This window comes from Artemia sp. Qi Xiang Cuo, chromosome 12 (genome assembly GCF_049724085.1).
Source record: "Artemia sp. Qi Xiang Cuo chromosome 12, ASM4972408v1, whole genome shotgun sequence".
NCBI classification, from domain to species: Eukaryota; Metazoa; Arthropoda; class Branchiopoda; order Anostraca; family Artemiidae; genus Artemia; species Artemia sp. Qi Xiang Cuo.
Window position 1 is genome coordinate 48,786,146 of NC_142805.1, and position 22,723 is coordinate 48,808,868.

At 34.8% G+C, this 22,723-nt stretch overlaps 1 protein-coding gene across 8 annotated transcripts in view; it reads right to left on the reverse strand.

Moving 5' to 3' along the window:
* Window positions 1-22,723, reverse strand: part of Glut1 (Glucose transporter 1) — a 148,827-nt gene that overhangs the window by 17,905 nt on the left and 108,199 nt on the right. For all 8 annotated transcript variants that reach the window (XM_089098295.1, XM_089098293.1, XM_089098290.1 and 5 more), the window contains 5 exons: window positions 16,650-16,837; window positions 11,351-11,429; window positions 9,231-9,364; window positions 2,352-2,555; window positions 327-466 (listed from right to left, as the gene is read on the reverse strand). In XM_089098295.1, coding sequence (XP_088954421.1) covers window positions 327-466; window positions 2,352-2,555; window positions 9,231-9,364; window positions 11,351-11,429; window positions 16,650-16,837 — 745 coding nt within the window. The remainder of the gene's footprint in view (window positions 1-326; window positions 467-2,351; window positions 2,556-9,230; window positions 9,365-11,350; window positions 11,430-16,649; window positions 16,838-22,723) is intronic.

Sequence of the window (22,723 nt, forward strand, 5' to 3'; positions counted from 1 at the left end):
AAAATTAGACGAAAAGCTTGGGTAAAATCATAAGATTCTTGAGGAGTGAGGGAGGTCCAAGTCCAAGAGAGGAGGTCATCCTGCCTACCAAGGAATCTTAGAAAAGATCCAAAAAGCTCGTTTCCCGTAGCTAAATTTTCATTGTAAAAGTACCTAATTTAATTCAGTCAAAACTCTCCATAACACCGGAAAAGAAAAAAGTATAAGAAAATGACAGAAAAAAAAGCAAGAATGTTTTAATAGAATGTGTCATGAAGACGGACAATGAATTCTCTTAAGATTTACATTAATTGTCACTATGAAAAGCAATAGTGAACCAAACTTACCGATCTTCACGACTTTTGAATATTGCAGCAATCTCTTCGAAAGTTTTATTTCTGGTTTCCGGTACTTTACGATAAGTGAACACCCAGAAAAATGCCAAAAGAATACTGAATGGAAGGAAGACATAGCTGCTCAATCCAGCCTATAATAATATTAATCAGAAGAATAATTTTAATTAGAATAATAAGTGGCGTAGCTATTTTTTGCGGCACTAATAATAATAACTATTCAATTGACAAAAAAAAGTAAAAAGGAAATACACAAAACAAATAACCAAAGGGACAAAAGAACACTAATAGAATAGAATCTTTTACTTTCAAATTTTTTTATTGAATATAAAATAGGTTATATAGATTATATTTATTGAGTATGTTTGTATTTCATTGAATATAAAATTAATATTATTGAATATGATATTTTTATTGTAATATAAAATTAGAACTAGGTTAGTATGCAGAAAATAGTCTAATCAAAAAAAGTAAAAACCATAACTATTGTTCACTTTTTGCAAAAGTAGTCCTTTTACCTTTGCCACAATGTACAGGAAAATTAAAATAAAGAATAAATCAAAAATAATAAAACTATTATTTTAATATAAACTTGGCAACGCAAAATGCTACTGGTTCCCTTTTCCTCTTAGAATCTTCTTGAGAGAATCACTGAGAACAACCTGTGAATATGTGACCGAAATATTAGAGGATAAACTTTATTCTACTTTTTTCTCTTTTTTGTGCCTTTCTTGTGTCTTCGAAAATCCGTTTTCACTTATTTGTTGACTATAGAGGTGACCATACAAGACATCTTTATAGAGAATCCGGTTTACCTCAAAACATATTTTTGAGGCATCAGACTTTAAACACCTTTACAAAGAAGGAAAAGAGAATCCCCTATACGTTAAACGGCGGACATTTGGGCCTAAAATCTCGTTTTTTCTAAGCATATGACTTCCTATTCTTCTTATTCTTCTCTAAAAATCTATTTTTATACTTTTTACTTTATACTTTACCTTATACTTTATACTTCACTTTTTCTTATACTTCTTACTTCTTATTCTTCTCTAAAAATCTTTTTTGATTAGAAATTGAAGCTCCGTAAAAGAAAAGTCTAAGAAAATTTTCGAAAAATATTTTCTATTGGTTGGAAATTCAGATATCCAGGAATAAAAAAGAAGAAAAATTAAAAACTAAGATTTTTACACAGAAAAGGGAACTATATTTTTCAAGGTTGTCTGATCATAGTCATCGCATAATGCAACACTCACAAAGACTAATATTTTATAAAGACTAATATATATAATAATATTTTATAAAACGTAATATATATAAACTAATATATATAAATACTAATATTTTAATGAAACAGCATAGCTTTTTAAAAACCACCCTAATTAGAAAAAAAAATGCTTGTGATAGGATAATAATTAGCCAGGAAAGATAAAAGACACTAAAAGTCGGGAGTATAGGACGGCATTATGTATCTTGGCATTCCTTTTATGGTTTGGTGAGTTGACACCCCGGTTTCTAATTGACTTATTTCAAGTAAAGATTCTTATTAAAAATATTACTGGTGATGAGATACTTATTATTGGTATTGGAACACTAAAATATTAGTGATGAAACACTTAAACACTAAATATTATTGGTGATAGAACATTTGGAACAATTTCATTAGCGACCAAGCGCATTTTCTTGCAATTATTTTGTCCTCGTACTAAGAAAAGAAAGCACGAAGGAAAGAAAGTAGAGCAGGCTATCCTTAGTTGGTTATGAATTGGAACGGAATATTGTTTCTCACTTTGAATTAATCCCAGGAAATAGAAAGTTTCCAAAGGCCAACAACTTTAATAGAAAATTCCAAAGCACAAAAAAGTAGCATTAAAAATCGCCCAAATCTGACTCAGAATACCATTTTGGCTAGTAAGAAAGCTACCATTTTTTGGAGTAGAGCCTGAAACTTTCTTACATTTTTGTATAATAGCCTATGCTTTGTATGAAAAAAATTGGTAATTTATTTGTGTGTAAACCTACATTTAAAGCTGGAAATCCTATTCCTACAAGAAAATTGGCCATCCAATTGACAAGAACAGCTAAAGACATAGCAGCAGGCCTTGGTCCCTGGGAAAAGAGTTCAGCTGTAATCATCCAGGGTATGGACCCAGGTCCTACAGCAAAGAAAACAACAAACAATAGAACAGAAACCACCGACAAGTAGGTCACCCATTGTATCAGCTCCTAAAAAAAATTACAACAAGTCAAATAAAAAGTAATAGAGATATATACAAATATACACATTTCTACTATTATTGGGACACCAAGACCAAAACAAATTAGGGACATTTACTGAAATATCTCTCATGATTTCGAGTTATATCGGGGGCGTAGTAAATGTAGTCGCCAACATATTAGCGGCTTCATTTAGTTGTAATCCACGACATGAAACATATCTTTTGCAATTTGACAACGAACATTGATAAAACAAACATTGAGAAAAATGAAAAAAAAATATTACTTCTTTCAATTTGTATACATTTTTCATTCGGCAAGGAAATTTGCAGCAGTTTTACTGTTCTTTTTCATGTGCAAAGGAATGGTCAGGAGCGTCGCTTTTTTGAGGGAGAAGGGCAATGGGGGAACAGCTTCCCCCAATAATTCGGAGAAGAAAACTATCATATAGCCAATGCCCCTTGACTATCCGGATATGAACCCCTCTCCCCCCCCCCAATAAAAATGCTGGAACTAGGCCCCTGGGTATGGGGAATACACATAAATTTTTGCAAGTAACTCTTCAAACTGGCTTCTAAAAAATTGTTTAATGTTAGATACCGATCAAGTTCAATTTTCGTTTGTTTTGATTTTAATCCTTATTTTTTGCAAATATTCTTGTTAAAGTGCAAAGATAAGACTCAATCAAGGGCTTTGACGCTAAGTAAAATTCTTGCACGTTCAACTACTTTCAAGTACGAAACTGTTCAAAAGTCTAGAATAAAAAATAAAAATCAGAAGAAAAGAAGTCAATCAAATTGCATATTTTACAAGACAAGTAGATTGACCAAATAGTTCTATTTAAAGATTAAACGTAAGAGTCACCGAAAATAGACAAAGTATTCTCGTCTTAATAATTCTGAGCAGTTCTAATATTTACTAGCTGATAAGTTAATATCAATAGGTATAAAAAAGTTGATGTTCTATAGTTAGTGCCGTACCGGTATGCATTAACTTTATACCTTTGTGTAAGTTCTTCAATTCAAAACTCCCTCACTCATATGACGTTTGAGAGCTACAAATTTTAAAATTAGCATAAGTTTACAAATTGCAAAAGTAGTCAATTACAATTCAACATAATGGTGTTAAGGCCATTATCCCTTCGCACTCTAAAAAAAAGACACCTCAAAATGTGCAAATTGTATAATAATAAACATTAATGTGCCAAATGTGCCAATTACATAATAAAAATGATGGTTACTTCAAGCCTAGAAAGGTCTCATCGATGATTGTACTACATTAGCCGGAATCCTCAGGAACTATATTAAAAGTTTATACTATATCTCTCTTGCAGATATTATCCAATTTAGTTGCTCCTTATTAGGCCTTACCTTCTCCCAGTTCCTAACCATGTAAGTATGTATTTATTCGTGAGTAAACAAAACAGGGTATTTCACTCTATACACTAAACTAAAACTAAAAAACATAAAAAAAACACAAGAAACACTAATCTAATCTTAGTTCCTTAAGATTAGATTGGTGTTTCTTGTGTTTTTTTTAATGTTTTTGTAGTTGTAGTTTCCTAACCATTCTAACTAATCTATTCACTCTTCCGCAAATCAGCCCCAAATCGCTCCATAAAACTAACGCATTAAACCCAGGCCTAATAATTTCTTTAAAAAAACTTAATTGAATCCTCTCTAAATTGTTCCCCTTTTGAAATACCCAAATTTGAAATACCCAGGCCTAACTAAACGCTGGTCTTCACTTACTATTGAAAATCTTCTTCATTAAGTTAATATAATTTAGGCTTATATTTCTTAAAATACTACTTAATACATACCATATCGCCCCTTAGTCCTCTATTTCTTGAAATTAATTAAAAAAAAAATTTCCGAAAAAAAAAAAGTTTTTCAAAGAAAAATAAAGGCCATTTTAAAATTAAGATCAGCAGATCCAAATACCTGTTAAAACTCAAACTCAATACGATCAAAAATTACTATTAAATAATAAGTTAAACCCAAAACGGACAGAAATTAAATGAACAATCCTAGCAAAAACACATACAACAAGTAATAATATAAATGAATAAATAAATCTTAAAGCGAGTAATGCTTAAATTGAGTATGCAAATCAAGCTTGAAACAAAATCAAATATTTTGCTATTGAAGCAAAAATAGAAACCAAAACAAACAGAAATTAAATAATAATCAATGCAAACAAACATACAATAGATACTAATTTAAATGAATAAATAAATCTTAAACCGAGTGAAACTTCAATTGAATATGCAAATCAAGCTTGAAACTAACAAAAATCACTACAAACAAGAGCTTGGGTATTCCTTCTCTCACTGTAAAAGTCTAAAACCTACTGTGTGATTGGCGCTTTACTGAAAACTATGTGTATTGAACAGTCTTGGAAAGAATAAACAAAATCAAATTGAATATTTGATATATAATGATATTAATTGTCAAAGATCCATCAGTTCAAGATTTCATTTCACTGTAATTTCATTTTCATTTTCAATGCTGTAAGAACTTGAAAAATATTTGTAATATATATCGTTTTCAGTGAAGCGCCAATGACGTAGTAGGCTTTAGGTTTTTACAGTTAAGGAAGGGGGCAGTATCCGAACTCTTGCTTGTATTGAAACTATATTCGTCTTGAACAGTTTTAGCAAGAACTAATAAATTAAACTGAATATTTGATGTATAATGATATTAATTGCTATAAGCTCATCAGTAAAAAATTTTAATGTTTATTTTCAATATTAAGTACAAAACAAAATATTCAAAATTTTCATCGGATGGGTTTGGGGGGGGGGAGCTAATTACCCTTCAATCTTTTTTTAATCTTTAAAAATAAACTAGAACTTTCCATTTTCAATCAAATGAGCCCTCTCTGAAGTTTATACGAGCATCCCTTCTATAAGAACCATATATGCCCCCAGAGCATAACTTACAACGCCTGTCACCGGGTCCTGGGGGTTTTTGTTGACGCCGGAGTTTTAATATCTGATATTTGAACTATTTGTAACGAAATGGTCACCTCAAAAAAATTCCAATCAAATGAGCCCTCTTTGAAGTTTATACGAGCATCCCTTTCATGAGAACCATATATGGCACCAGCACATAACTTACAACGCCTGCCCGCCGGGCCCTGGGGGGTTGTGTCGACCCTAGAGTTTTTGTTATCTGACCTTTGAACAATTTTAAAAACTGGCTGTCTCAAAATTTGTATCGGATGGATTTGGTGAAAAAAGGGCGCAGAGGTTGCCCTCCGATATCTTTTGACTCTTAAAAATTGAACTAGAACTTTCAATTTTCATTCAAATGAGCCCTCTCTGAAGTTTATACGAGCATCCCTTCCATAAGAACCATATATGCCCCCAGAGGATAATTTGCAATACCTACCCCCGGGCCCTAAGTGACTGTGTCGACACCGGAGTTTTTGTTATCTGATTTTTGAACTATTTTTAACAAAATGGCTATCTCAAATTTTTATCGGATACATTTGGGGGAAAAAGGGGCGGGGGGAATAGTTGCCCTGTGATCTGTTTTGACTCTTAAAAGCTGAACTAGAACTTTTAATTTCCCATCAAATGAGCCCTCTATGAAGTCTACACGAGCATCCCTTCCATAGTAGCTATATATGCCCCCGGGCATAACTTACAACGCCTATCTCCCGGGCCCTGAAGGATTGTGTTGACCCCGGAGTTTTCGTTATATGATCTTTGAACCATTTTGAAAAAATGGGTCTCTCAAAGTTCTTATCGGATGGGTTTGAGGAAAATAGGGATTGGAGGGGGGGGGGATAGTTGCCCTCCGATCTCTTTTGACTCTTAAAAAGTGAACGAGAACTTTCAATATCCAATCAAATGAGCCCTCTCCGAAGTTTATACGAGCATCCCTTCCATAAGAACCATATATGCCCCAAGAACATTACTTACAACGCATGTTCCCGGGCCCTGGGGGGTTGCGTCCAAACAGGAGATTTCCTTATCTTACCTTCAAACTATTTTTAACGAAATGGCTATCTCAAAATTTTATCGGATTGGTTTGGAGGAAAAAGGGTGTGTGGGGAGAGGGGTAGCTGCCCTCGGATATTTTTTGACTCTTAAAAAGTAAGCTAGAACTTTCAATTTCCAATCAAATGAACCTTCTCTGAAGTTTATACGAGCATCCCTTTCATAAGAACCATATACGCCCCCAGGACAACACTTACAACGTCTACTTCCCGGGCCCTGCAGGGTTGTGTCGACACCGGAGATTTTATTATCTAATTTTTGAACTATTTAAAAAAATGGCTATCTCAAAATTTGTAGCGGGTGGGTTTGGGGAAAAAAGGCGTGGGGCGGGGCTATTTGCCCTCCGATCTCTTGACTATATAGTAATGAACTAGAACATTCAATATTCAATGAGATGAGCACTCTATGAAGTTTATACAAGCATCCCTTTCATAAGGACCATACATGCCCTCAGGGCATAACTTAGAACGCCTGCCCTTGGGGGACACCGGAGTTTTTGACCCCGGGGTTTTCTTATCCGAACTTTGAAAATTTTTAATAAAGTGACTATCTCAAAATTTTCATCAAATGGTTTGGGAAAAAAGGCGTAGGAGAGGGGGGCTAGTTGCCCCCGGATCTCTGTCGACTCTTAAAAATTGAAATCGAACTTTCAATTTCTAATCAAATGAGCCCTCTATGAAGTTTATACGAGCATCCCTTTCATAAGAACCATATACAACCCAGGGCATAACTTACAACGCCTGCCCCCGGGCCCTGGAGGGCTGTGTCGACACCTGAGTTTTGTTTTTCTGACTTTTGTACTATTTTTAATAAAATGGCAATCTCAAAATTTTATCAGATGCATTTGGGGAAAAAGAGTTGTGGGGGGGGGGGGCTGGTTGCCTCCAATCTCTTTTGAATCTCAAAAACTGAACTACAGCTTTCAATTTCGAATCAAATTAGCCCTCTCTGAAGCTTTTACGAGCATCCCTTCCATAAGAACCATATATGGCCTCAGGGCATAACTTACGACGCCTGCCCCTGGGGGGTTGTATTGACACCTGATTTTTGTTATATGATGGTTGAACTATTTTTAAATATCTCAAAGTTCTTATCGGATGGGTTTGAGGAAAAACGTCCGTGGAGGAGGAGGGGGGGGGGGGGCTAGTTACCCTCCGATCTCTTTTGACTCTTAAAAAGTGAAGTAGAACTTTCTATTTCCAATCAAATGAGCCCTCTCTGAAGTTTATACAAGCATCCCTTCTATAAGAACCATATATGCCCCCAGGGCATAGCTTACAACGCTTGCCCCTAGGCCGTGGGAGGTTATATCGACACCGGAGTTTTGTTATATGATCTTTGAACTATTTTAAAAAAAATGGCCATCTCAAAATTTCTTTTAGATGCATATGGGAAAACAAGGGCGTAAGGGGCTGGCTGGTTACCGTTCGATCTCTTTGGACTCTTAAAAATGAACTAGAACTTTCATTTTCCCATCAAATGAGCCCTCTCTGAAGTTTATACGATCATTCCTTCCATAAGAACCATATATGGCCCCAGGGCATAACTTACAACGCCTGTCCCCGGGCTCTGGGAGGTTGTGTCGACCACCTGATTTTTGTTATATGATGTTTGAACTTTAAAAAAAAAAAAAAAAATGGCTATCTCAAAGTTCTTATCGGATGGGTTTGAGAAAACAAGTGCGCGGAGAGCCCTATTTGAAGTATATACAAGCATCTCTGCCATAAGAACCATATATGCCCCCAGGGCATAACTTACAACGCCTGCCCCCGGGCCCTGGGGGGGTTGTGTCAACACCAGAGCTTTGTTATTTGATCTTTGAACTATTTTTAACAAAATGGCTATCTCAAAAAACTTTCGGATGCATTTGGGTAAAGAGTGCAGGGGGGGCCAGGTTGCCCTCCGATCACTTTTGACTCTTAAAAAGGGCACTAGAACTTCCGATTTTCAATCGAATGATCCCCCTCTGAAGTTTATGCGACGCCCCCTTCCATATGAAGTGCCTCTGGGAAAAAAAAAATAAAACATTGGAGCTGTATGGCCTTTACTATAGGCAACGCTATAGTGTTGCCTCTGATAACAACATGGCTATGGCCTCTACAATTTGATGAGACCTTACACTCTAGGTATGGAAAATCATTTAAAGTTTTCAATTAATTACCATTCACATTAAAATTTCCCCTAAATTCCATCTTGTCCCAAAAACAGCTGACTTATCATTATTCAGTAAACTTGGCATTGAATATTTCTGCACTGATAGATACTCATGGATCGAAACCTCTTGGATAGAAACTTCTATAAAATTTCTCGAAAGCTATTTGGCGATATCGCATTATCAAATCCACGTAAAATGTTGCCTGACAGACTCTTCAATAGCAAAATTTGTCCTAGTTCAGTTCTTAATTCAATAAGGACACAATGTCCGCCCTACAAATAGAGAATATTAAGCACCACTCAGCTGACGTATAAGATTCAAAGGGCGAAAAATACATTTAGGCTAGTTATATTTAAAATCCCTTAAAAGGCTAAATTCTTCTTTCTGTTACTACAAAGCGATATAAGTACAATGCCTAAAATCATTTAGACGATTTGGAAGAATATATATCTGTCTTTCCAATTCATTGTTTGAATTGGGAGCTAGTTAATGAAGCTAGACAAAACGGGTGTTTTCTCACCTTAACTAGCAAAGAAATTGTAATAAAAATAGAAAATATAAACATCCCTCCAAGGCCCCAAAGGTGCAAAGTTCTTCTGCCAGCTTTGTCCATAAGGGGAATTGATATCAGTGTCATGGTTACCATAATAACGCCTAAAATAAGTAAAATAGAACAGTATATAGTATGATGCTTGCAACAGGGTAAAGAATACACTTAAATAGTGAAGAAGCGACACCTGTTATGTTATCTTGGAAATACAGGATGGCTACCGATTAAAGCCAATTTTCTTGTAAAAATATGGGTTGTTGACCTCGTGTTTTGGTCAACAACTAACCCAAGGCCTCATTTTTATGCTAAAACACCAGACTCCTCAATTTTTTCATTTCCTGGCATCCAAGCCTTAAATAAATTTCTTTATTAAATATTAATTATTTTTTTATTTATTTACTTAATTAATTTATTTCATTTACTAATTAATTGATAAGGCCTTAATTTATTTATTACCCTCAAAAGGATAAAAGAGAAGAAAATAAAGTTGCATTAACACTTCAACAAAGCAACGATTTACGGAAAAAACAAGAATAAGGATAACAGCAGCTTAACAGGCCTTGAAAAATAACTGCGCAAAGTACATGAAAGAGAAAAGATTAAAGTACACTAAGGCATAAAACCAAAAATAAATAAAAAATGATCTTTAACCCTTTAATCGCTTAGAGAAGAAATTGGGTTAGTCTACCCTTCGAACAATGCCAAAAATCCTTAATGAGGATTTTTTGAATAGGCCAAATTAGCCGGAATTGACCGAAGAATCGGACAAAGTCTCCTGACTTCTCAGGCATAAGGAAACAGAATCTGATTGAGACAGAAAACACATTCGTCGTCTTGGGGGCTGACTATTGTTTCAACAAAACAGTCGCAAATTAGTGTTTTCTCTTTTTCTTCATACTCCATCATGTAGCAGGTTTCTGTCATTTATAATGAAAAAAAAATCATTCTTTTAGTCCGTAGTCTGAAGGCCCAAAAATGGGACCTGACCAATCAGCTCGTATCTGACACTAGATAAATTTTAAGAAGAGAAGTTATAACATCAAAACAGTTTATTTCAAGACAAAGAAAATCTCTTCTAATAAAGTTATACAATTAGAAAATTAATAAATGGTCATAAAAATTATGTCACTCAATTTCGTACAGTTAGAAGGAAGTTGTAAATACACTTGTCAAGCTTTTGTGAAAAGTTAAAAGTTCCTAACGGCACATGGAGCTAAATTCAAAAATTCACTTATTTTCCATCAGACTCTCCCTAACTATAAAAAGCCCTCGGAATCTACGCAGTCGATTTTATGAAGAACTAGAAATTTGGGCCCTATTAAAGAATAAAAGCATTAAAAACTGAAGCCCAATTAAAAAGAGTTGGTTTTAAGTTCTTGAAATTTTCAGTCCTCAAGTTAATTTTCAAACTTACTAATCAAGTTTATTTATCAAACATATTTATTCATTATTATATGTATAGTTTTTTTTTTAAGTATAACTTATTTATAATTTTACTTATAATTATGATTTTTTTTTTTTATCAAATTTACATACTGTTGACAAACTCCATTCTAGCATTAATTTAGCTGAATTGAGCACAAATCTTTCTTAAATTTGAATTTAAATTCTCATAAATTGGTTCTTCAAAATAATATTTTACTAGTAAAACAAACGACTAAATGACAATTTTTCTCTCTAGCCAGTGATTTTTAACATATTTTTAATTTTTGGTTACTATGGGCCGTGACTTGTTCTTTAATAGATTCCCGCTACAGCTACAACCATGACAACTAAAAAACTTCTAAACCTACCAAGTGGGTCCTTTAAGGCTCAAAGTTTTAAAAGGAAGAGGCTTAGCATTTGCCTCTCAATCAGAGCCGTTCCTAGGGTTGGTGGCACTCGGGAGAAGATTAATTGCAGCACCCTCCTTCCGAATTTAATATAAGCAACGAAAAAACAAATCGAAATGAAAAACTTGATCAAAGTGGGCAACCCCCCAGTTTCAGCACCGGGGCAGCTTACCCCGGGCACCCCCACCCCCTTTGAACGGCTCTGCTCTCAATGTCTAGTTTTAATCAGAATTCACAAATTATATAAAAAGAACTAACCTATACCAGTTGTAGCATACTTAGCAGCCTCTTCTGATAAACCAGCATTTTTAAATAAAACAGTAGAATAGTAGAAAACCTGAAATTAAAAGTAAATTATAAAAGTTGCGTTTATATATGGCAAATACAGACAAGTACGATGGAATTTATTTTTAGGGGCATGGGGATTCATAGAAAACGAATATTTCCCTTCTAAGGATGTTCTTGGAAACCCTAACCAATCCAAGGTTCGTTTTCAGAGCTGGTCAAGTCCTTTTTGATATTTAAAGAGCACAAATGCACCATCCCGGTTGAAATTGTAATATCACAGCAATGACCCTTAAGATTTTAAAAATAAAAAAAAACAAGTTTTTTAAACTGAAAGTAAGGAGCGACATTAAAACTTAAAACGAACAGAAATTATTCCGTACATGAAAGGGGCTGTCCCCTCCTCAACACCTCGCTCTTTACGCTAAAGTTTTTTATTGTTTTAAAAAATAAAGTTGTGAGACAGAGTCAAACTTTAGCGTAAAGAGCGAGGCGTTGAGGAGGGGACAGCCCCTTTCATATACGGAATAATTTCTGTTCGTTTTAAGTTTTAATGTCGCTCCTTCCTTTCAGTTTAAAAAACATGTTTTTTTATTTAATTTCTTATCGTTTTTTAGTTAATGCAGCTTTTATTTTGTCTCACCATCCGCATTGAATAAGTAAACAAAATTTGCAAAGAAATTTTGCTTTTCTTTAGCTAAATGGCTGTCTCTAAATTTAGTTCTGACGTAATTTACAAATTAACTTACGTAACGAACTTCTATATTCGTATATTTTTCTTCTGGCAAAAAATACAAAGTTGCAGATTTTTGCAGATATGAGCTTGAAACCCATGTAATAGGGTTTTCTGATACGCTGAAACTGACGGTGTGATTCTCATTAAAATTCTTTCACTTGTAGGGGATGTTTCCCCCTCTTTAAAAAATCAGGTAAATTTTCTCAGGCTCGTAGCCTTTGATGAGGAATACTAAACTTAATAAAATTTATATATTTAGAATCAGCATTATAAGCCCATTCTTTTGATACATTTATTGACATCAAAATTCCGTTTTTAAAAGTTTCAATTACTATTGATCCGTATCGCTTGTTTTTTTTTTATTACGTATATGTGATTACGTATATGAGGGGGTTCTCCCCTTAGTCAATACCACGCTCTTTACGTTAAAAGTTAAAACAAAATTTAATTCACAAACCCCTGAAACACAAAGGCCGTTTAATTAGGATAGATATCTCTTTTGAAAGCACAAAAAAAAACTGTAGCGTAAAGAGCGAGGTATTGACTTGGGGGAGAACCCCCTAATATACGTAATAATTTCTGTTCGTTTTAAGTTCTAATATTGCTTCTTACTTTCAGTTGAAAAAACTTGTTTTTTTTTAAATTTAATTTCTGATCGTTTTTTAAATAATGCTTGGAAATCCGGCGCCCCCTTCATAGAAATGTCCCTTACCCCAAAGAAACATCCTCAACGGAAAGATTCTCCCGAGTAGCCCCCTCCTCCAGCCCCCCCCCCACCAGAAAAAAAATCCTTCCTGAAAATGTCTGTATACTTCCTAATAACCAATACAATAATTAAACAATGGGCAAAGTTCATATCTTACAGCTCTTCCCCCGGGAACTTTGGGGGATTAAGTCATCTTATAAAACAAAGTTATTAGATTTTTGACCATACTGAGCAGAATGGCTATCTCGAAATTTCGATCGGGTTACTTTGGGAAAAAAATGAGGATGGGAAGGGGCCTATTTGCCCTCCATTTTTTTGGTCACTTAAAAAAGGGCACAAGAACTTTTAATTTTCGTTCTAATGAGCCCTCCTACGATATTCTAGGACCACTGGGTAGGTACGATCACCCCTGAAAAAAAAACAACAACAAATAAACACGCATCCGTGATCTTTCTTCTGGCAAAAAATGCTAAAGTCAATATTTTTGTAAATAGGAACTTGAAACCTCTACAGTCGGATTCTCTGATACGCTGAATATGATGGTGAGATTCTATAATTCCATTAAGATTCTATAACTTTTAGGGGGTCTTTCCCCCTTTTTCCGAAAATAAGCCAAATTTTCTCATGTGCGTAAATTTTGATGGGTAAGATTAAACTTGATTAAACTTATATATTTGAAATCAGAATTAAAATCTGATTCTTTTGATGTATCTATTGGTATCAAAATTCCGTTTTTTAGAGTTTCGGTTACCATTGAGCCGGGTCGCTCCTTACTTACAGTTCGTTACCACGAACTGTTTGATTAGTGCATGTGCTGCTACATTTCCGTAACAGTCGAGGCGCTATAAAGATATAAGAGTTTCTGTTATAGCAACAACAAGCCAAGCCACTTGACCTTGTTTCCATTTAATGTCTTCAGACTTCAGGCATATTACAACTAATTCTTAAACAACAAAGGCTATGTTTCCATTTAATGTCTTCAGACTTCAGGCATATTACAAATAATTCTTAAACAACAAAGGCTCTGTGGCCATTCGAAAGAAAAAGGAGGATAATTACATGAATATTTCGCCTGTATCAACTAAGGCGTCCTCAACGTGGAGAAGAATGAATTTAAAACAAAACTACACAATAAGGATGGAGAATATAAAATCAAAGAAGAATAAAAAGAAAACAACATAACCAAATATATACAATTGCTACCCCTTGACACCTTTGAACTTATTTAACATCTCAATTTCGTAATTGAACACCTCAGTTTCGTTACTGAACATCTCAATTTCGTCATTGGACATCTCAATTCTGTCATTGAACATCTCAATTTCGTCATTGAACATCTCAATTTCGTCATTGAACATTTTAATTTCGTCATTGAACATCTCAATTTCGTTAATGAACATCTCAGTTTCGTTATCGAACATATTAATTTCGTTATTGAACATCTCAATTCCGTTATTAAACATCTCAATTTCTTTATTAAACACCTAGACTGTATGAGGCTGCAGTCTCCAAGCAAGATGTTGTGTTCTTGCAAACAGAGCCTGCACTCTTGCAGACAGAGCCTGCAAATTTCCAGAAAAAATAAGATATTGATTTTTCCTTCATTTTAAACCTAGCTACCCATGCAACAAAATCTAGAGCCTCTTTTACCGGAGTTCCCTTTATTTACTTGTGTCACTATCGTCTTCGTTATTTTTTTTGTTCTACATCAGGTGGAATGCTTTCACAGTTCTTACTACTTGCACCGTCATCACTGATATTATGATGAGAAATAGCTTCTCCCTCCTGTTCATCTAAATTCTCTTGCCCTGTAGTTTTTTTTTCTATATTACTTAGTTCACCAAGACTGTATGAGACTGCAGTCTCAAAGAAAGATGTTAAGCTCTTGCAAACAGAGGCTGCAGTCTTGCAGACGGAGCCTGCGCATTTCAAGAAAAAAAGAGATATAGGTGTTTCCTTCATTGTAATCTTAGCTGCACCTGCAGCAGGATCTAGAGCCTCTTTTACTGGAGTTTCTTTTTCTTTACGTGTGTCACTATCGCCTTCGTTCTTTGTTTGTTCTATAGTAGGTGAAATGCTTTCAGAGTTCTTACTACTTCCGCCATCATCCCTGCTGTTGTGAATTAGGGTAGTCTTATCAAATTTGATATCTTGCCCCATTTGAATTGGCTCCTTTGAGGCTCCAGCAGTAACAGTCTTAGCTGGTTTTGGTTCACTGTTCTTGCTGGGTTCCGAGTCCTGTACTTCTGTACCTTCTCTTGGACATTCACCTGGTTTGGACTCCCTGTATTTCTTAATTGCCCACCAAGCTGATATTCTAGCACATGAGACAGGAATCCCAAATACTAAACTTTTAAAAATTAACATATTTTGCGTAAGAGATATTTTCTTGAAATGATTGACATTGTCTGCTCAATTTTTCTTAATTAAGAAAATGACACCATAATTGTCAAGCTGGTATGATGTCTATACCGAACATGATGTCATATTGTCTAAACCGCATTAGTGCTTTTATAATTTGGAATAGATTCCCAACTAAATATGATGTTACACTAACTGTATTGATATAATGTGTACAAAAGGAGGAATTAGATTCGCGATGCCAAAATATACTTGAGAAACATTTTATCAAAAAAGACTTGAGCGCCGTGAACATCAACTGTTGGATCTTTTCAACATTGATTCTTATACCTTTCTTGATTCCTTTAAATCACTAGGCGATGTCACTGTGAGGAATCTATTCTGGTATTTCTGATCAAATTTATCCAGGATTTTGTTTCGGAGGGAGGGAGGGACACAAAAACCTAAAAAACCACATCAAAAATTTGTTTATATGCATTTTGTTACGTTTTCGTGAGCCGGACAAAATTTCGAGGGAGGGGGCATACCCGGTAACCCCCATCGTCTCTGATTAAAGTGATAACCTCTTAATCTTCCCAAAAATCTTCTCAGAGAAAGAAAAAACTCTTTTGAATACATATATAAAGAAACGTCAATATTACATTTTCGCCAGTGCATAAACATAGAGCTATTTGTACTTCAGACACAATTTTGATGGTTGAGGAAATAAATATCACACAAAAATGTATAAGAAGACTTTCTTAAAGAATTCAAATTAGTTTTTTTTTTTTTTTTTTTTTTTTTTTTTTTTTTTAAGAAAGTCAAAACATTTAGATTTCTAAAAGCAAATTACCCTACAAATAATAGCCGTCATCTACTTTCTTAGTTATTTAGTTTTTTCTTATCTTTTGAGTCTATACACAGACAACTAATATTCCAACCCGCAATTAGACGATCCTACACTTGGTACAGTCCCATTTACCGGTACAAGAAGATGTAGGGAGGATTATGTTAGCCATAAGGGGATAATTTTACAAATCCTTTCTTCAGTACTGAAGGGGGGGGGGTAAAAACGAAGAAGTTGGATTTGTTTTAAAACCTTTTTCAAGCTTCTACCGAGATTCCAAGTGTCCAAATCTTTAATGAAATCAGCAGTGTTGGGTTAAAGCTATGTCTGGCGTAATTTATTCAGCTGCCAGTTATAACTGAAGTTCCTTCAAAAATTATATAGAATTTATTCCTGATTAGTTATATTAGTTAACTCGGTAAATTAGGACATTCGATGGCGACTAGCCCAGCAGGCCGTAAACGGGTTTAGTATAAACTAAAGCTCAAAATCACATGATGTTTTCGCTCAACTTGGGAGCACAAAAGAGCAAAAAGATTCAGCGAAATTTAGGGACTATATAAATACTTAGTACCTAGATCACTTCTTCTACGCTAACATTAACATAGACTGAGAGAAGGGACAGAATAAAATGTAAATTTACCGCATTGATTCCCGACAGCTGCTGAGATAGTTGCATAACGATGGCGATGACAAGTGGGTTTCGTAGTGAAGTGGTTCTTATGAGCTGACACAGGGTTGTACGGGCTTCAGCTTGTTCAGCTCGCTCTTCTGCTTTCATCTCTTCTATATCAGCTTCAATATGATGACTTGCACGCAATCGCATTAGCGCTTAAAGTAAACATTATCATTAATAACGTTTTTTTATGGTAAGTTCAGACACACGTGTAAAGTTTAGTCATTGCCGTTTTTATGGTAACGTTTTTTTATGGTAAGTTCAGACACACGTGTAAAGTTTAGTCATTGCCGTTTTTATGGTAACGTTTTTTTATGGTAAGTTCAGACACACGTGTAAAGTTTAGTCATTGCCGTTTTTATGGTAACGTTTTTTTATGGTAAGTTCAGACACACGTGTAAAGTTTAGTCATTGCCAGTACAAATCAAAGAGAAAATCATTTCTGACCGAGCAGGACTTACATTAATGAAAAACAGAACAGAAAAAACGGTCATTGCTAACGTTCCTCTAATTAAAAAATGGGGAAAATCCTAATTTTCTTGGTAAAACAACTGTTTTTTGCAAACTAAGAGCCACCTAGGATTGTTACCAGGAACAAGAACAAAAATCGCCAAAATTTCGCAAAAATCACCTAATAGAAAACAAGAATAAAAATAATTTGAGGCTTCTTGGAATAACAAGACATATCAAGAACTCCACTAAATGCAATCCCAAACAGCAGGAGACAAGCACGACTTAAAAGGGGTGACACTACCATATCCGGGAACATAACTTACTAGAGAAATCTAAAATAAAACGAAAATTAAAAAATACGAAAAGGGGTATATTTCATTGTTAATAAAACACACAGAGGATACTTAGGGTGCATAATTTCTAAAGAGTTAGTCAATCCTTTAATTTAATTAGTTTCGAATCAACGGGGTAAACACAACTCAAGCATCCACAGCATGGAAACTTTTTAAAAATTTATCCAATTTCTCAAATCACCAAAAGATCGCGGAATTAGAATATAGTTCATTGGTGGTGGCAACCCTAACTGGGAAACCGTCTTAACGTGCCACAAATATATAATTAGCATACTTAAGTGTTATTTCCTAATTCATCAAGTCTAAATATCGCCATTCGTAAAAAGAGGAAATGAAAGAAAACAATGGAAAAATAATAGCTGGTTAAAAAATTAAAGAAATGCAAAAGAAAAACTTGAATTGGTCCGTTATCTCAATCTAAATTGTCTCTAGCTGATTGGTCCAAACCAAGAACACTCTCAACTGCTATTCCAAGGAAAGCGAGATTAAAATTCCATCTTCATAAAGCACAAATAATTAAAAATTATACCAACTAATCAATAAATTAGTATTGCTCATCAAAATTTTCCAAATAAATGTGGAGATGTATACTTATGGAAGTGTCTTAGACTGAGGATATTTTATTATTTTCAGCGAGAACATATCCAGGGGGAGGGGGAGGGGGTTTACAGGGTTTGACATACCCCCAAAATATTTGTTTGACTCGTTAACAAGTAACACCAATCCATATAAACAAATGTTTGAAGCATTTTGTGAAGTTTTTTGTACCCCCCTCCCCTCCTCCTCTAAAAAAAATCCTATAAGTCTGCTTTATACGTTCAATTTTTGAATAAATGTTATCTTATTGGTGTTCTACATACTCTCAACCTCAGCCTCAGCACCTTTTTTCGGTTATTTTTCAGATTTTATTCTTCGTTTTAGTTTTTATGTTAGTTTCAGAATCCAATAGCTCCCTTTTCTAAAATTCCTAGGGGTCTCTACTCATTCATGCAAATTGGATCTCCAAAGATTTCAGTTAGGCTTCACCCTTCTGGACCCACCTTTTACAGGAAGATGCAGACTTACATGCAATGACTCTTTGCCGGAAAAGATACCGTATTTGTATTTGTTAAATATTTCAAACCTAGAGACCCTCGAGAGACGAAGAAATAATTTGTGCCTCCATTTTGCAAAAAATGCCATAACAAACCCTCGGACGGCAAGTATTTTCCCCAAACGTCACTCCCCATCCAGATTACGGCCACCTCGAGCTGTTTCTGAGCCCATCCCTTTTTTGTCCCCCATTCGCTGCGTTACTTCGAGATATGAAAGAACTTTTGTCCCCTTTATTACAGGAAAAATGAATAAAATGTCCCAATAGTTTCTTTTCTTTACTTTTTTTTTGTCCCCCCCCTTCTTGACCAGTTTTTATTTTTTAACTCTTTTATTGATTTACTGTAGTTGGATTATTGACACTTTTTTTTTGTCCCTTTTAATTCATATTCCTTTATGTCTCGCTCTTTTTTTTTCCTGCGTCTCTTCGCGTAGTCCCCCCCCCCCTTCCTTTTTTTTATGTCCGTTATAATTCTTTTTCCGATTCGTATTTGTCTAAGTTTAGTTTGATCAGTTTTTATCTTTTTAACTTTTTAATTGACTTTTTACAGTTTTAATTATTGACTGTTAAATGATTGTTCATTATGATTTTTCCATTTCGTTGTTGTTGTTTCATTTTTGCCAGTTTTAGTGCAATCATTTATATTGTCGACTCCAAAGTCCGAATTCGGCCCTTTGTGGGCTTGTGATAGTGATCTTTTTGAAATAAATATCTTATCTTATCTTATCTAAAACACTGAATAAAGCACTTGTACCCAGTGCCAGCCTTTGGGGTGGCAAAGGCCTTGAAACGCCTGGTTTGACGGGGGGTGAAAAGGGTGATTTATTTTGTATGGAAATCTTCTACGTCGCATTCTAGGAAGTCTGGGCCACATGGACGTATCCCGAGAGATTTTTACCTTTTGTCTGCAGATGCGTTTTTAGTTCAGTCCTTTAATACACTTTGATTTCATAAGAAGTAAGCTTATTCTTACTAATTTGACTTCTTTTATTAGCCTAGAGTGAGATAGGTTAGTTGATAACAGGGAGAATCCTGTGACAGGAGATACCTCTCTTGGGGGAAAGAAGAGTTGTCAGACGATTGTTGAGCTTGGTGCCTATAGCCCTTAGAGTGACGTTTTTGGCTAGTTACCGTGGCACCACGACGTCAGGCCCCATCGGCTGCACAAGGCACCCGCGCATCAGTAAGGCCGTCTCTGCCTGTATGCATCGAAGATAGTTTGTGGTCAATATAGAAACATTTTTCTTTTTTAGAACAACAGATTTTACAAAAATGGATGGATTTTCATAATCGTTCTTAAATTCTTAAACTAGTTTTTTTGGTGAATATAAAGTAATAGCTGAAATATTTATTTTTGTCACAAAACATGGTCAGGTTAAACAAAGCTAGTCACAAACATGGTCACATGGTCACAAACATGTCACAACACATAGTTTATTCCTAGATTAAATGCATTAAATTCATTTAAGAACCACCTATTTTTATGAGAAAGTATGATTTACATATATTACAACAATAACGCGCATTTTAGATTAGGAAAAATCAAATTCTAGATCATTTTTTCACAAATTTTGGTTCAAAACTACTTTTCGGATGGTTCACTGATAACAACTACTTCGGGTCAATTTTACAACTGAAAGTAAGGAACAACATTAAAACTTAAAAGGAACAGAAATTATTACGTATATGAGGGGGTTGCTCCTCCTCAACACCTCGCTCTTTACGCTAAGGTTTTTCAGTATTTTAAAAAAAAAGCTTCTTATTGTTCTAATTGAACGATCAGCGTTTCAGGAGTCATTCTTAAAGAATTGGGATACAATTCAAACTTTAGCGTGAAGAGCGAGGTATTGAGAAGGAGCAACCCCCCTTATAAACGTAAAAATTTTTGTTCGTTTTAAGTTTTAATGTTGCTCCTTACTTTCAGTTGAAAAAACCTGTTTTTTTTTTATTTATTTAATTTCTGATCGTTTTTAAGTAATGCCAAGAAATCTGGCTACACATCCACGGATTAATCCCTCCTCCCCACAGATTTAGTCTCTAGACAATTTAATCCTGGTGAAAATTAGCCCCGGACAATTACCCTTAACATCTCCACGCGTAAAATTGAGGCGGCAAGGAGAAAGCAAGACGTAAGAAGAATTTCGTATAGGAATTCTGGCAAATTCCTCTAGTGTAAAATTTCCCACTTGGAAACTACCTTGCCATGGAAAATTATCCCCGTGAAAAATCCCACCAGCAGAAAATCTCTCCCCCCCCCCGAAAAATATATGCATACTTCCCAATAACAAATACTATACGTAAACAATTGGCAAATTTTGAAACTTAAAGACCTTTCCCCACGGGCTTTGGGGGGGGGGGGCTGATATCTCCAATTGCATAGTTATTTGGCCTTTCAACTACGTTGAACAAAATGGCTTTCTCAAAATTTTGATCGGACCATTTTAGAAAAAAGGGACGCGGGAGGGGGCCTAGTTGCCCTCCAATTTTTTGGTCATTTAAAAAGGGTACTAGAACTTTTAATTTCCGTTCGAATGAGTCCTCTCACGATATTTTAGGACCACTGGGTCAATACGATCCCCCCTGGAAAAAAACCACCAACAAAAAAAAAAAACAAATAAACACGCATTCGTGATCTTTGTTCGGACAAAGAATACAAAATTCTACATTTTTTCAGATAGGCGCTTGAAACCTCTACAGTAGGGTTCTCTGATACGCTGAATCTGATGGTGTGATTTTCATAAAGATTATATGACTTTTAAAGGGTGTTTCCCTCTTTTTTCGAAAATCAGGTAAATTTTTTCAGGCTTGTAACCTTTGAGGGGTAAGACTAAACTTAATGAAACTTACGTATTTTAAAGCAGCATAAAAATTCGATTCTTTTGATATATCTACTGGTATCAAAACTCCGTTTTTAGAGTTTCGGTTACTATTGAGCCGGGTCGCTCCTTACTTACAGTTCGTTACCACGAACTGTTTGACTACATAGCAACATTGTTTTTATCGAGATTATAAATTTTCAAAATTTCCAGCACCCGTGCTTTTAAATGGTACATACTTCAGAAATAGTTAAATTACCCCAAAATATGGAATATTTGATATCACTGCAAAAATGGATCAATTTCCGATTTCCTGGATCAATCATCGATTTGCTCGGGGATTTAGAGAAAATATAATCGATTTTCTCCTTAAATGTCTTCTTTAATGGATAAATAATTTGATAGCCTTAATAATCGTGATAGCCTTAATAAAACTGAGCTATTTATTATAAGCGTTTATGAGCTATTTATTATCGAGCTATTTATTACCTATTCATGAGCTGCTATGAGTATTATGAGCTATTTATTATCGAGCTATTTATTACCTATTCATGAGCTGCTATGAGTATTATGAGCTATTTATTACCTATTCATGAGCTGCTATGAGTATTATGAGCTATTTATTATCGAGCTATTTATTACCTATTCATGAGCTGCTATGAGTATTATGAGCTATTTATTATCGAGCTATTTATCACCTATTCATGAGCTACTATGAGTATTATGAGCCATTTATTATTGTCCTTTTCCTCGGGAGTGCTATTTTGTGGTTTTCAGTTTTCTTTTCATTTCTCATATACTTCTTTGTGTGCATTCATGTATGTATAGAGGGCATAAATAAATATTATTATTACTTCAAGGCAGTAAGTCAAACTATCTTTATTTAAAGCTGAACAGCTTAGAATCAGCCACAATTTTAAGCATTCTTAAAAGATTTTCTTTACTAAATAATCATAATGAGGTTCAAGACGAGCCTGAATCTAGTGGCCCAGGATCCAACCACCTCCCCTTCCCCTTGGCCGTGTTTTTGTCAAAGCATATTATCAGTATTTTTTTTATGAAATTACTAATAATTTCAAATAAACCTATGCCAAAAAAAACTTTACAATACTATTGAAAGCAGTAATGTGAAAGCATACAAAAAAAACTGATAATCTCAAACTAGCTTTCGCCTTTTAAAATTAGTTTGAACTGCATTCAATATATATATTTCCAATACTTTCCAAGATGTGCCTTTCTTGACCTCCTCTTCTCTATTTTTAGTTATCAGTTAACCTACTCCCTCCCCCCTCACCGTTTTGTGTCAAAGAATACAAAAACTGATAT